The 16707-nt window shown below is 32.6% G+C and overlaps 1 protein-coding gene across 3 annotated transcripts; it reads right to left on the bottom strand.

Annotated features, from left to right (window-relative positions):
- Nucleotides 1–541: 541 nt before the first annotated feature.
- On the bottom strand, nucleotides 542–11608 carry LOC143245418 (methionine adenosyltransferase 2 subunit beta-like). 3 transcript variants are annotated; one of them, XM_076491751.1, is made up of 6 exons: nucleotides 11443–11608; nucleotides 9192–9386; nucleotides 8580–8694; nucleotides 6338–6490; nucleotides 5652–5845; nucleotides 542–1032 (listed from the first exon to the last, which is right to left on the bottom strand). In XM_076491751.1, exons 2-6 carry the CDS (start codon nucleotides 9378–9380, stop codon nucleotides 766–768), a joined length of 918 nt encoding a protein of 305 aa, XP_076347866.1. In that variant the 5' UTR covers nucleotides 9381–9386; nucleotides 11443–11608; the 3' UTR covers nucleotides 542–765. The 3 variants fall into 3 exon arrangements, with proteins under 3 accessions (XP_076347866.1, XP_076347867.1, XP_076347869.1); XM_076491752.1 differs by lacking the exon at nucleotides 11443–11608 and adding an exon at nucleotides 11258–11406; XM_076491754.1 differs by lacking the exon at nucleotides 11443–11608 and adding an exon at nucleotides 10675–10827.
- Nucleotides 11609–16707: the final 5099 nt, after the last annotated feature.

Below are 16707 nucleotides of genomic sequence, written 5' to 3'. Positions count from 1 at the left end.
GGCTTTTAAATCTAAAGTACATCATTCCTCCATCATACTTTCCATAATCCAACATTTGTTTTAAGAAGCTAACTGAATAGAAATGCATAAATATATCTGGAAACGGGAACACCCTTCTCCCAACTGCTTGAAGTATGTGGAAATTGAACATGTGTTAAGCAATATGTGTCAGTTTAACGAAAGGTAACATTTCATTTTGCCACTGACCTGCCTTCTCTCTGGTGACAAGACTCTTTCTTTTGCCCAGGTTATAACTTGTTGTAGGTCTGTGTATTGAATGAAATTGAATAATAATGTCACACATCTAACTATATGAATTTATGGAATTATTTTAATAGTTGCTCAATGGAAAAAGAATGAATTTACATAGCCATACCATACTTCAATACCAGCATTTTGTTTGTTACACCTTATAAGATAGTCAGCCTAACTTGAACTAAATTAAGTGGTTACTAATTTAACTTGGGTCAAATTTTAATTTGAAAAAGTATCGACAGCACATGAAAGATTTACAAGTACCATTTAACAAAGCAGGTGAGACTTCACTAGCAAGATAATTTTATTATTTGTAAAGATGATGATGTATACACCAACACTGCTGAACATGTTCCATACAAATTAAATTAACAGTTGAGACTGAGCTACAAAGAAAGCTGCTTTTATTAGATGCTAGTTGTTGAACTTTTGATTCAAACTCCAAAAACACAAATTTCAATATGCAAATCCTGATTTCTGAAAACAGCCACAGGTCAGGGTCAGCATTTGTCAGCTAAGGTCATGGTTTGGCACAAACTTGCAGAAACTGCGACGGATTCCGGCTCGGAATGGAGTGTGGTGGCCAATGCCCAAGGACTCCAGCCTCCCTCGACAGAGCTGTGTGTTGTGAGGGCGGGCAGCTGTGTGACTTGGAGTAGGGTCAGCAGTGATATTGTCCATTGGCAAGTTAAACACTTCAGAGATGATCTTGGTCATTCCATACTTGGTCAAAGGCTCTGACCCACACCACTGATAGACACCATTCAATCCTGGCTCCTGAAAAACAAAATTCATTATTTCCTTACAGTTCAATGTAATAATACAGCTGTGGACTAGAGTATAACACAGCTTTCAGAGGTGGCCTTGAAAAGCTAGTCTAAGGACATGGGCACCCTCCAGTAAAGGAATACAACAACGTTGCTTGACACACGTGTTGGTAGAACAGTAGTGGATGATGCCTGGCAAGGTAATCCAACAATGTTTTAAAACTACAAGGCAACAACACTGTTTGATACATGGATAGGAGATGGTGAATGCTCTAATAATGAAATGATCCCCAAAGATGCAACGTACAACATGGACCCTGCGTATATAAACCTTCACAGCTGGAGTAGTCAGCATTGTAGCTTGTAGATAACTTTGGCATAATGACATTCCATTATGAAAATATATTCTTTTACCAGCTGTATTGTAATGTATTATTAATAATAACAAATTCTACAGTGTTATCCATGTAGGTTTTATGAAAGACAACAAAAGCCATATGATAAGAGCCACAATTTACTTAAATATCTTGTGAAGTTTTAACAGGATCATTCAGTAGTTGCTGAATTATTGAAACTTTAACAATTTTTACTTTACTATATGAAAACCATTAGTACAGAGTAAACAACACTTTACCTTTCAACAGGTCATTATATTTTGACTTCTAATAGATAGACAGAACTTAGTTGCTGTTGTGAAATGAAATATTTAACAAGTCTGCTCCTGTTATGTCAAATATTTACTGAAGCAACGTTTTTTGATACGTGTGCTTCAACAAGTATGTACAAACCTTTCATCTGCTAACATTAAACTGAGTGCACACACACGTATTCTTTTACATCTACAAAATATTTACTGATCCACAGTACATACACCTATACAACGTACTTATCTTTTTGCAGGATATAGGTGCAGGTTTGTTTGTCGATGAGGTTGTAACATTATACTTAAAAGCAACCAAACAGCAAAGTTTAATTGTAAGTTTGGACATTTGATAAATAGAATGTGATCTGTTGATAAAACACCTATAGTATTTATATTTCTGTACCATTGTGATGCACAATTATACAAGCTATGGTAACAAGTAAAGCCGCAAATGTTACTCTGTGCGAACACGTCCACCATTGGCAGTGGTATTCTATTATAGTGCTACATTACTAAAGTGTCACATTTTTCATGTTTCTATGTAATGTTCTTGCTACATGAAATAAAGCTAATGCCAAATACAACCTTTTGTAAAGTATATTCCTTGGATATATATAGAGTAACACGACAGCCACACTAGCACTAACAAATAACAAGTTATCATTATACCTACAGGACATTTCATATGCTTATAGAACTTCCACAGTATTAATAGTTGTGTTATTTCTAAGTCATCACAACTGTTCTTCATACTTACATTACTCTCATTCAGTTATAGACCTTAAGGTCTGTAAAAGAAGGAAAGTATTGTAAGTATTTTTAGTAAATGTTTTATAAACTCTAAGAGTTTAAAAAGATTCCAAACACTAACACATCAACCATACAAACAAATAACTATCAAGAGGATACCAACATTTAACAGCTCATAGTTTCAAATCAAATGTATCAATACAATCTGCAACTTGAGCACATTCAGCCTTATCTTCATTCTTTCCTTCTTGACAAACAGTAAACTCTACTAACATATTATCATTAAAGTACAGTTTATTAAGTAATCACAAAGTATTATTTAATCCTGAAAGTTCATCTGTCTCTACAAAACAGCCCTACTCTTGGAAAGCTTACATATTCTGTAATATTAGTTACTTCCAATGAAACAGCCTAACATATTACTATTTTGTTCCAAAGTTCATTGTTATCTTCAACTTATTGATATTACATATTTTGTTTTATATAGGTTTACCTTAACTTCTACTGGAGATATTCTATATGCATATTTGAGATACTGCTTCTTGAAAAAACCCTGCCTAAGCTGTACTACATATTATGACGTCTTGTGCTATAGGAAATGTACATTTTGTTCTGTAATAAATTTTAAATAGATTATTGCTCCATATCACTATTACAGTTAGTTTTAATAATTAGATGAATATAAGTACAAACATTACATTCTTTATCTAGTCCCTTACGGCACTTTAAGTATTAGAAGTGACCACAATAACAGTGTTAAACCAAACAATGTTTGCCACATCCATTGAGTTTCACTGAACCCAGAACTCATCCAGTTGGCTAAGAGACATATACAGTATGGGTTCAAATACCCTTATTATCAGAAACTAGAAAGAGAATGCAGTGTTAAAATACAATAGCCCTAATTCTAGTGTCTTATACCACATATAATTAATTATAATAATTTTTATCCAGTTTGTAGAAGATATTAACACCATAATAACTGTTGTTGTAGCAAATGGTTTATACAAATAGTATTCCAACCATGAGTGTGTTACAAGTTCCAGGCAACTTCATGAGCTCTGTATACCATGTTACAACACACTACACAGTTCTATGTGGTATAGTTTTACATCCACACGAATAGTATTTATATAACAATGTATACCGTGTTACTACACATTATACAGTTCTACGTGGTGTAGTTTTACATCCACATTAATAGTATTTTAATAACAACAATGTATGCCGTGTTACTACACATTATACAGTTCTACGTGGTGTAGTTTTACATCCACATTAATAGTATTTTAATAACAACAATGTATACCGTGTTACTACACATTATAGTTCTACGTGGTATAGTTTTACATCCACATTAATAGTATTTTAATAACAACAATGTATACCATGTTACTACACATTATACTGTTCTATGTGGTGTAGTTTTACATCCACCTTAATAGTATTTTAATAACAACAATGTATACCATGTTACTACACATTATACAGTCCTACATGGTGTAGTTTTACATCCACACGAATAGTATTTATATAACAATGTATACCATGTTACTACACATTATACTGTTCTATGTGGTGTAGTTTTACATCCACATTAATAGTATTTTAATAACAACAATGTATACCATGTTACTACACATTATACAGTCCTACGTGGTGTAGTTTTACATCCACATTAATAGTATTTATATAACAATGTATACCGTGTTACTACACATTATACAGTTCTACATGGTGTAGTTTTACATCCACATTAATAGTATTTTAATAACAACAATGTATACCATGTTACTACACATTATACTGTTCTATGTGGTGTAGTTTTACATCCACATTAATAGTATTTTAATAACAACAATGTATACTATGTTACTACACATTATACTGTTCTATGTGGTGTAGTTTTACATCCACATTAATAGTATTTTAATAACAACAATGTATACCATGTTACTACACATTATACAGTCCTACATGGTGTAGTTTTACATCCACACAAATAGTATTTATATAACAATGTATACCATGTTACTACACATTATACAGTCCTACATGGTGTAGTTTTACATCCACATTAATAGTATTTTAATAACAACAATGTATACCATGTTACTACACATTATACAGTTCTACATGGTGTAGTTTTACATCCACATTAATAGTATTTTAATAACAACAATGTATACCATGTTACTACACATTATACAGTTCTACATGGTGTAGTTTTACATCCACATTAATAGTATTTTAATAACAACAATGTATACCATGTTACTACACATTAATAGTATTTTATTAACAACAATGTATACCATGTTATTGGGTTGAGGAATAATTTGTGAGCATTTTTTCAAGTTAAAAAAATATATTCATAAATGAAACGCTTTCGCAAAATATTTCATGTCATTTGGTAGATAATTTTTTGCTCTAATAGATGGTGTGTTTGATTTTCATATGTCTTTAATTTTTGTTTTCATTTTCAGCTCATTAAATGGAATGTCAAGTGGACAAAATTGAGCATTTTCGACACCATCTGCTTTTCGCATTTAATTTCTTGCAATTTCGTTTAAAACAATGCATACTATATACCTAGGTATTACATGAAATAAAGTATCATAATAAATGTTTTGGGTGTAATGTGTTCATGCATTGAAGTATTGTATAGTCTTGCATGTAATGCTTGAATGAAATTATTTAAAAACGCTCAAGAATTATTCCTCAACCTAATACAACACATTATACAGTTCTATGTGGTATAGTTTTATATCTTCATTAACAGTATTTTAATAACAACAATGTATACCATGTTACAACACAGTACACAGTTCTATTTGGTATAGTTTTGTATTTTCATCAACAGTATTTTAACAACAACAGTGTATTCCTAGTTACAATGTATTTTCTACTTCTAATCAATATAATGTTTATATTAGTAGCTTTATCTGGTTCTACATGCTATAGTGTATATATCAGTATATTAAACGGGTTCTACATATATTGGTATCAGTAACATTATCTGGTTATGCATTGTGTAGTATTTATATAAATGAATTTAACTAGCTCTGTCTTTTGTTTGTACTCTTAACTTAAGTGGTTTTATACAGAATAGTTGACACCATGTTACACAATAACTGGTTCTACACACAACAGTGGATACCATGCTACATAACAAGAACTGGTACTACACAGTATTGTGTTTATACAAGTAAACTCACAATGAACTTAAGGCCCACCTGAAACTTTTTTTCTACCAGCTGATACAGTATAGCGGCAATATCATCACAGTGAGATGGAAAACGAATCTCATAATCAGACACTACGTGGCATTTAGAAGAATCTAGGAGATTAGTTAACAAGACAGACAAAGCACTCTCACCGAGGAACTCTTCGTCTCCATAAAGAACAGGGATTCTCAGGATACAAACATCTGAAAACAACACTGGGATAATCATCTGGTAGGTACATTTTTACAATAAAACCTTTAGACAAAGAAACTATTTAATGTCACATAAAGAAAGTCTGCTCTACAGTTAAGGAACTCAAAAGCCCTTCATCTAGAGAGACTGTTTAATGATCTCTCCCCATTAACACAGTCTTTATCTTGGTCACAAGAACTTCTACATACAGAATATTTCTTTCAGTAAAGACATTCCTTTAAACTCTGTTGAACACAAGAAGGTAAGCATGAATACAATTTGTAAATTCCACACCAGTGATATGTTTTTTTTTTTTATATCCTGCTACACTTGATCTGCATGTTTATAAATTATCATTACAATGAATCTTAGTTTTAATTTCAACTTAGTCTTTGATGACTATGTTTAATTTCTTCTCAATCTATTTATGTACCACTTCTGTTATTAAAACCTTTGATATATTATTCCAAAGCCACACTGACAAGTATCAAGGTTCTGAGTACCTGGATTTGCTGAGATTATAGCCTCTTCTGCCTTAACTTTTGTCATTCCGTACTTGTTGAGTGGGTTAGTCTTGTCCGTCTCCTTGTAGGGTGGATTACTACCATCAAACGCATAGTCTGTACTGATAAAGAAAAAAGAAATTCCTTCTCGATCTGGAAAACAACAACATGTATATGAGCTTATTTGTGAAGTAATTAAAACATGTTTATATTTTAGTTTTGATGACTCTAGAAAAAATAGGGAAATATTATAATGATTAGATGTGATTCATCTTATAATTAAAATAAAATAATTACATTTATATTAATAAATTGTGAAAAATGGAATACAATTAACAAATGATACCAGGCTGCAACAGAACATAAATATTAACAAATAATACCAGGCTCAGACGCAAAAAAAACAAATGATACCAGACTTTAAAGAACATAAACATTAACAAATAATATAAGGCTGAGATGCAAAACAAATGTTAACAAACGATACCAGGCTGAGACGCAAAAAAAAAACAAATGATACCAGACTTTAAAGAACATAAACATTAACACAATATCGGACTGTGACACAACAAAAACACTAACAAACGATACCAGAAGGTGACACAACCATTAACAAATGATATTAGACTGTGACACAACATAAAAATTAACAAATGATACGAGACTGAGACGCAACACAAACATCAAGAAACGACACCAGGCTGAGACGCAACACAAACATCAAGAAACGACACCAGGCTGAGACGCAACACAAACATCAAGAAACGACACCAGGCTGAGACGCAACACAAACATCAAGAAACGACACCAGGCTGAGATGCAACACAAACATCAAGAAACGACACCACACTGAGGTGCAACATAAGCATTAACAAATTATACCAGATGGTAAAGAACATAGACATTAACATGATACCAGGCTGAGACACAACACAAACATTAACAAATGATACGAGACTGAGACGCAACACAAACATTAACAAATGATACGAGACTGAGACGCAACACAAACATCAAGAAACGACACCACACTGAGGTGCAACATAAGCATTAACAAATTATACCAGATGGTAAAGAACATAGACATTAACATGATACCAGGCTGAGACACAACATAAACATTAACAAATGATACCAGCCTGAGACACAATGTAAACATTAACAAATGATACCAGGCTAAAACGCAACACAAACATTAACATCTGACATCAGGCTGAAACACAACACAAAAATTAACAACTGACATCAGGCTGAAACGACACCAGGCTGAGACGCAACACAAACATTAACAAATGATACGAGACTGAGACGCAACACAAACATTAACAAATGATACGAGACTGAGACGCAACACAAACATCAAGAAACGACACCACACTGAGGTGCAACATAAGCATTAACAAATTATACCAGATGGTAAAGAACATAGACATTAACATGATACCAGGCTGAGACACAACACAAACATTAACAAATGATACGAGACTGAGACGCAACACAAACATTAACAAATGATACCAGAGACTGAGACAACACAAACATCAAGAAACGACACCACACTGAGGTGCAACATAAGCATTAACAAATTATACCAGATGGTAAAGAACATAGACATTAACATGATACCAGGCTGAGACACAACATAAACATTAACAAATAATACCAGGCTGAAACACAATGTAAACATTAACAAATGATACCAGCCTGAGATACAATGTAAACATTAACAAATGATACCAGGCTAAAACGCAACACAAACATTAACAACTGACATCAGGCTGAAACACAACACAAAAATTAACAACTGACATCAGGCTGAAATACAACACAAAAATTAACAACTGATACCAGGCTGAAACACAACACAAAAATTAACAACTGATACCAGGCTGAAACACAACACAAAAATTAACAACTGACATCAGACTGTGACACAACATGAACATTAACAACTGACATCAGACTGTGACACAACATAAATATTAACAAATGATACCAGACTGAGACACAACATAAACATTAACAAAAAATATATAATTTATATATATATAAACAGAGTGTTGATCTAAAGTCACAGCCATTATATTCGTCTTTGTTTTATTTTCATGGAAGAAATTATTTCTGTTACTTTGATTTTTGTTATCATGAATTGATAATTATAAGCTAGACTAACCCTAAATTTAACTACAATTCATACTTTATAAATGTTTCACATTGCTTATTTCTACAATTATATAACAACCTGAAATTCTGGCAAGTAGCTCTGAAGATTCCACATTCAGTTTTAAAGCTTGTTCATAATTTTTCTCCACCTGGTCTGGATATCTCTGGGCTGCAGCATGAATCAGAACAGATGGCTGAAGTTTCATAAAATAAAAATGTATTACCTTCACTTCACTACAAAGCTGTTAGTTTTTTAACAGACATAATTACATGTTTGAAGTAAAATTGAAAAGTGTTTACTGTTTACTTACATGCTTATTACTCATTAGTAAACACAAGTGGAAAATGATTTATTAAAAATAATACTGATTTGAATAAATGAAACATCTAAAGAAGGGACAATCACTGATGGAGTATTTTTAAACACAGATGAACTTGCAGCTTCTCAAGTATAATACCTGATGAGGTGTTTTTAAATGTAGAGGTACTAGCAGTTTCTAAAGAAACTATAATAACTGATTTAGTGTTTTTAAATGTAGAGGTACTAGCAGCTTCTAAACAAACTATACTAATTAATTTAATGTTTTTAAATGTAGAGGTACTAGCAGCTTTTAAAGAAACTAAAGTAATTAATTTAGTGTTTTCAAATGTAAAACTACATTTGTTTATAAGGAAAGTTTAAGGTATTTACTTTAGACTTCTTCACAAATTCTTCAACTTCTTCTGGTTTTGTCAAATCTAATTTTACAAGTTGGTCAGTATTTCGAGAAAATGCAGTTCCAACAACTTCCCAGGATCCTTCAAGAAACCGTTTATGAACTGCTCTACCTAGGAGCCCTGACGCACCAGTAAGTAGTAATTTTCTGGATGAACTTGTCATTTCTACCTGTAAAACAGATTTTATAATACTAATTTATATTTAGATGATTTCTTCATGGAATAAAGATAACATATGAATCAAGCAAAATGATAATTAATTTGATCTCTTGAATTTATTTTACCAAAAGCCCTTACAGAAGTACTTTGAATTTCTAAAGATTTTATTTTTTGTACCTGAGATACAATTAAAATAACAAACCATTAATATACATATATAGGAAAAGATTTCTTCCCATTTATAATAAATAATATTTGATTTTTCATTAAATTGTATTTAGCTATGGATTTCTTTCATCAGTCTATCCTGAATGAGCATTCAACAGTATTCTTTCTATAGTACGTAGAGAAGCCATAAATCACAAGATTTGCCCATGACAATGGTCACAATGTAGGGTGAAACTGATATTACCATAAGTAAGACTGCACAATCTTATCTTTAACATGTGGACCATTCACCTACACCATTTAGAACAATCTTTTGGGTCTGAGTTTGTGTAGTATGCACTCTCGAAAGAACAGCTGATTATAGGTCTGGATTAACTTTGTTGGGAGCCTGTGGTTTCTTGTTGGGCCTTTAAGCATTTTTAGTTTTACCTTTACCGACTTATTACCCTTTGCCCAATTTTAAGCACTAGTCCAGCATCAAATAGGAACTTTTTACATTATATAAAAATATTATTTTGGAATGGATAAAGCAATTAAATTTTTATTTATTTATTTGGAATACAAAATGATTTAGCAGGTTTATAGATATCAAAATCCATACATACAACATTAGTAATATCTCTTGCCCCCACTTCCACAAACAGTGAAAATAATATAATGTGGTAAACAAAGTGCAAGTGAAAAGCAATATTTAAAAACCATTAACTATATTAATAATAACAAACATAACTACAACACATCCACTTACATGCAACACTTGAAGTAGAAACATAAACACAATAGCCCATATAACACAATGACTGCAACACACTGTTTACCAAAAGAAAAAAACTGAACGAAGTATAATGGCACTATATTTACTGATATATCATTTTGGATATATTTACAATAATTTCTTCTCTCTGCTCTATAGATGCAATTTTGGCTTTGGCAAGCCATTATTTCTTATAACTTTGGTGTTTGTTGTATAATTCCAGTACTAAATATATTAGTAAGAAAGTTTTGTGCTAAACAAAACACAAAGTGTCATGATTTCTTACATACAGATTTACACACTTGGAATATCAAACTTATATTTAAGTTTAAAAAAATGTATAATCATTATAAAAGAGAAATACAGCAGTTCTCACTCATATTTCAAATCCAGATGCATTTGATTACAGGGTTATGTTTTTATTATGCACTGGCTCCTTCAGTAGAAGACATTGGTAAAATAGCCATCCCTACCCTCGTCTATAATAACTCATAGTACTTTTACTGTATTCTATAAATGATTGCCTATATATAGTATTTGCTGGGCCTCAGAATCTAGCCCCTAGAAGCCCTGAATAAATCCAGTCTTATAAAATAATGAAAAATATGAGTGTAAAACGTGGTATGAAACTTTTGACTTTTTCTGTTACAACATACAAAAAATATTAATTCATAATTTACTAACCAGTGGACGATAAATATTAAATATTTTACAACTATTATAAAAACTTTATTCATTTCCAATAACACCTCACACAAAATTTTCCACAGCAATCATAATGTAATTAATTACATCACGAGAGAATAGAAAATATTCAAATATTTAAAAGCGCGACCCTAAAACTCAGAAAAAAAAAAAAAAGCCACGGCTGGAAATTTAATAGAAGATTGTTGTCCACAATATAATAGAAATATTTTATTTCAAACTCTACTATCAAAAGCAACAGAAACTGTCCAAACCTAAATTCAATGATCAATCCATGTGGTTAATCGATTACAGGCAAATAAAACTAAACATTAAACTAAAAGCCATCGAAGTTTTAACGACGGAAACAGCTCCTACTATATTATTTGTAAACTTAAGTTATATTTTTCAAATATCAAACTAAGATGCAAGAATTAACAAAATATATTTATCAACATACCCAAGAACAGCAAAACGAAGAAGCCGAATAAGAAACTTGACAGTTTGATTGATAACACCTAGATTATATTTGACTCGCCTCAAAATTTATTAATAATAATATTATTTATATGCAGTCTTTATCATCGAACAATGATCGAACAAAATCCAAAAACTGCATATTAGTTACCTATATCATACTATAATGTAATAACAAAATAATATAAATTTATGTTACTTTTATTTAAAATATTTGCTGAACATTGGGAATTGAAGAAGTTCGAAAGAAAAATATAAAAAGAATAGTCAAGCATAAGCATAAGTATTAGTTATAATTACAGCTTTATTATTTTGAGTATAAACCTTTATTATAAACAGTTAAACATAATTCCATCTCTTTAACAAATTAGATGACATTTAGGCCCGGCATGGCCTGGTGAGTTAAGACGTTCGACTCGTAATCTGAGGGTCGCGGGTTCAAATCCTTGTCACACCAAACATGTTCGCCTTCCATCTAGTGTTACACTGCTAAATTAGGGACGGCTAGCACGGATAGCCCTTGAGTAGCTTTGCACGAAATTCAAAACTAACAAATTACATGGCATTTACTGAACTCATACACAGTTTAAAATTCAAAAAGAACCTAAGGAGTCGTTATTGTGTTTCATTAGCGTAATGCTACAAAATGGAATATCTGCTGACTGTCCAACGCAAGGATTCGAACCCTAGGCTTCACCAGTTAAATTTTTTTATTGCTGATCCACTGAGGATCAAAAAAGGAGAGAGAATTAATAAATTGCTTGCCACTTGTTTTTAACGGAGAGTCTTTCGTGGCAGGATTGACGTAGTATCGACATTTCGGTGCAAAAATGAAAGAACTTCAAGCAATAAATAATTGCTTCTGCTCTTTTTTCTTTCTTTCTTTTTTCTGTCCGAAGTGTCCTTGAAATTAGATATTACAAACATAATATAACTGTAAATATATCCATAAAACTACAGGCGCTTTTACCTAACAGCTTTTTGTGGTATTCTTAGTTAAACTGATTTACCAACAAATTCTAGAAAAACAAATCTGCAGATAACACTAGATCCGTAAGGAATTAAAATGAGAAGGATTTCTGTGTCAGGTAACTGGACTGAATTCTTTTTACGTATAAAATACAAAATCTAAATGATTTCTAAAAAGTGAGCACAATCTTTATTGTACAAATGAAACAGGAATAGTAAGTAATACGCATATTTACACGCACACCAGAACCGTTCTTTTTACTGCAGAGAATCAGAACTTTCCTTTTCTCGAGGCTGATTTTTGAAGAATCATAGATGCTAACTTCCAAACATACAGGTTCTACTTGTGAAATATTCAAGCAGAAAACTACTCTATAAACATGCTCAAATTTTGTATGTAAATTCATTTCCTTCATCCAGTGTACGGTATCATCTCGTGTTCTTTGTTCCCTGACAGCTTTTCAGCTGTTATTTACAATCAGTATCGTAATAGACCAACAAAAGGTAATCCAATACTATTCTATCTAACCAAGGTGCTCCATACAACTGAAATATTTTTGCATTTGGGAAAAAAAAATGAAGCAAGTAGAATAAGATAACCTTGGTGACTGTTTGGAGTACGTGATACCGGTGGGAGAGTTTGAAAACTAAGTAGCAGAAAATGTTTAAACATTCTTAAATCATAACAAAATTCAGCAAACACATGATATGTCTATATGTCATATTTCCATAATTCTTTGTGTTGATTTGCATTAAAACATGTATAAACACCATAATATAACATGTATTAATTTAAATTTTTACATAGAGTTGTGATATTCAGGTATATAATATGTTTTTACCTTCTTTAATGACTTATATAATTTTTAGTCTCTTTAATTGTTTAATTTTTATGCAGTTGTAGTTTTAACATAAACACATGGTCCAAAATTTTCTTGAGATTGCCATTTTCTAATTTTGTTATTTGTCTTCTATGCTTTCGTCAGTAAAGCTGCAAGGAGTTGCTCGTTTGTTTGTAAATGGGACCTGTGTTTTCATCTTCTGTGTACATTTAATAAAAGTGACTTACTTAATGATTGATTACTTGCAGCACTCATGGGATGCATTTTCTAACTTTTTCAAATTACAAATGTATATACACTGTAACTGACGCTTTTCGTCCTGAAAATAGTTTAAGACAGCCTAAGTATTAATGTATTCTTACTGATCTTAGCTTGAGATAATTTACATTAAAATTCTAACTTTCAAAATAAGAAGTAATTCTCAGGCTGTGTTTATAATTACTGCTTATTTACTAGTTTTTCAAAACTGGCTCAACTTATAAAGGAAATGGCTTACAATGCACAATTGTTTTCATTTCATCTTCCAATGCAATACTAGTTTTTGTTATCTAGTGAGATCTTAATTCACATAATTCCGATGAAGAAAAAGCCAACATATATTTGAAACACACACGACTTCAAAAATATCCATGTTGTCCACAAACCTTAGTTATGATTGCAAACATTCCATCTGTTTAGTTAAAAACCCAGGTTTATGAATGAATATCGCACTTGAAAATCAGATGTTTCGGTTCTGCAGAATTCAATTGTGAAAGAGCAATATGGTGGGACTAACCACTTTCTATTAGTTTTACCTGTGATTTTGTGTGCACAAGTATATGTGCTACATTTTATTTTTGTCTATAGTGTAACAAAGATTTTGTTCATTCTTTGCTACATTTATTCAGTCTCGTTATTTCGCATACACCAGGAAAACGCATTGTCACATTCAAAATTACTCACCTTATTTTGTGAGTGAATCTGTTATTATAAACGGGAATAGCTATGTGATACTTGTTGGAAAACTTATTTTTGCCTAAAAATACCATGAGTAGACAAAAATAGAAATTTGAATGTGTTGGCATAGGATTTATGGTATAGTCTATGAAACCATAATATGAATATTAGTTCACACTTTACTTCTTCAAAAGTACTCTTGGGTTAAAAAAAGAATTCAAAGAAATTTTTACTGAAAAAATGGCATATTCTGGATGTAGAAATATTCGCGTCAAAGAGAGAGATTTTTATCAGAGGAGAGAGGTGATTGTAGAGGAGAGATGTCAAGTCTGAAGTCCTCCCCTGAATACAGGACTTATGCCATTGCTGCAAAAGTCTATGACATCAAGCAGAATACAATAATCCGCTTAAGGAGACTTGCTATACATGCCACTGTTGAATGGTTTCCATCCGTCAGAATATGAAGACTGAGAATCAGATGATAAATCAGGTCGAGTTCAATATTAGAAAGAGGATCAGCAATGAGTTTTGCTGTTTGGAAAGATGTCCTGGTCAATAAGTGCAATGAGGAACGTCCCAATGAGTGTATGCAACTGCACATGCGAGTGACAACAATCATTACTTACATGGAAGCACTGTCCAGTATTACATGATTTGAAGTGGTCACGTCAAATTAGCCATCAGAGAGAAAGAAGCATGAAGAGGCATCTGTATGGTTATTCCAAAAGAAGAGGATGTGACCCAAGCCATTCCAACACACTGGGCTACAACTAATTGGAGGATACATGACACTTAAGATCTTCTTGTAAACTACATGGCACAACAATGACCAATGCTTCTGCATAAACATCATTCAGATGTGGAAGAGCCTGCTGCATGATAGAAGAGTGAAACATTGGTAGAGGAATTCCTATACTTTTTTGTACAGCCAAGATGGCAGAGTTACTAGTTTTAGAGAATCTCACCAGATGGCAGCCAATCCACTACATTAGCAGATTGAGGATGACCAATAACAAATAGTAGATGCTGTGAACCATACTTGACCAACAATAAATGGTATATGCTGTGTCAAATCTCCCAAAAATGATGAAGCCCAAGTCAAGCTTGACCACCAGCTTGGAGGGAGAAAGACACAATGAACATCTTTCACCAAAGAATTTAGTCAGCAGTAAAACTCTGCCAAGATGGATGGAGCTTCATATCTCTTTATAAGGATACAAAGATGAGAGGTTGAGTCACTGGTAGACATAAGAACATCAAGGACCCTAGTGAACCTTAAAACTTTTTAAATGAGACCACCATTAGGATCAGTGAATATAGACTTCATCCAGGTGAATGGTGATGAAACACTTCTACTTTCAGAGTTAAGTTATTGATGAGTATACTTCTAACTTAATATTGTTATCCTTCTTTACTTACAAGAAGAACATACACAAGAGCTACACCACTATGATTTTTGCTAACAGGCAAAACACCAAGCACTTGCTTTAATTAAGACTGGCACCCAGATGGCTCGGAAACAATAACATGAAGTGAGATGCATATCCACTCCCTCAATAAAAAGAAAGGCACCATTGTATCTCAGGACGGCTGGCATGGGTATTAACGCTTTTACTAATAAAGTTTTCTCTGCTTTATTATTAAAAATGTTAATACCCACACCAGCCGTCCTGAGATACATTTGTACTTGATGTGGGTTTCTCGTTATCACAAAAGGCACCATTGATGAATGAAGTTTGCCTCACAATTAAAGTCATTTTATTTGCCAGTGAAATAAAAATAAGACTTTATGCATAATCGAAGCCCTTTCTGAGAGGTCAATGAGTAGAGGTAGCAATCCAGTTAGGATGGTTACAAAATAAACAACTAAAATAGAATTGAGCACCCTTGCTTTCCAAGTACTTGTAAACAGTTGTTTGAATTGGATCCTAATAACTTAAAGGGCGTCTCCTCTGGCACCTCATTCACCTTTAAAGAAAAGATTGTTTTCCTTAGCGGAGTAGCAGAAGTTTGTCCAAACAAACCAAGGGGTCCTCTTGCTGTGAATGTTATGCCTCCATGTTGTGCCTGAATTTTGGTTTCTCATTGGCGTGTTAACGTCCAAAGTAGTAGCAGCAGAATGAAAACATTTAGTACTAACGTGAATTTGGTTGAATAGCAGTTTCGATAAATTACGTCAGCAAGGGTTATCAGATCTCAGAAAGCTCTGTTAAGTCTCACCACTCACAGATGCTCATGTCACCAGACTATAGCTATTGGATTTAAGTAATCTCGTATACATACGCTTGTGGCACTCCCTATTAACTGCCAAAAGTTTTAAGAGTTTTACTATATTACTTGTAATTGCAAAGGAAATATTCCTTGTTCTATATATAGTGGAGTTCATAAATATCTACAATTTTCAAGCTGTGGCATTTCCTATCTTGTATTATAATGTTTGTGTGAAAATCACTTAAAACCACGTGAACTAATAAAGACTGTAGACAGTGTCATAGTAATGA

Source organism: Tachypleus tridentatus, chromosome 2, assembly GCF_004210375.1.
Source record: "Tachypleus tridentatus isolate NWPU-2018 chromosome 2, ASM421037v1, whole genome shotgun sequence".
In the NCBI taxonomy this organism is placed as follows: domain Eukaryota; kingdom Metazoa; phylum Arthropoda; class Merostomata; order Xiphosura; family Limulidae; genus Tachypleus; species Tachypleus tridentatus.
The sequence above is the reverse complement of the archived record's forward strand: the minus strand, read 5'-3'. Positions and strand labels throughout refer to the sequence as shown.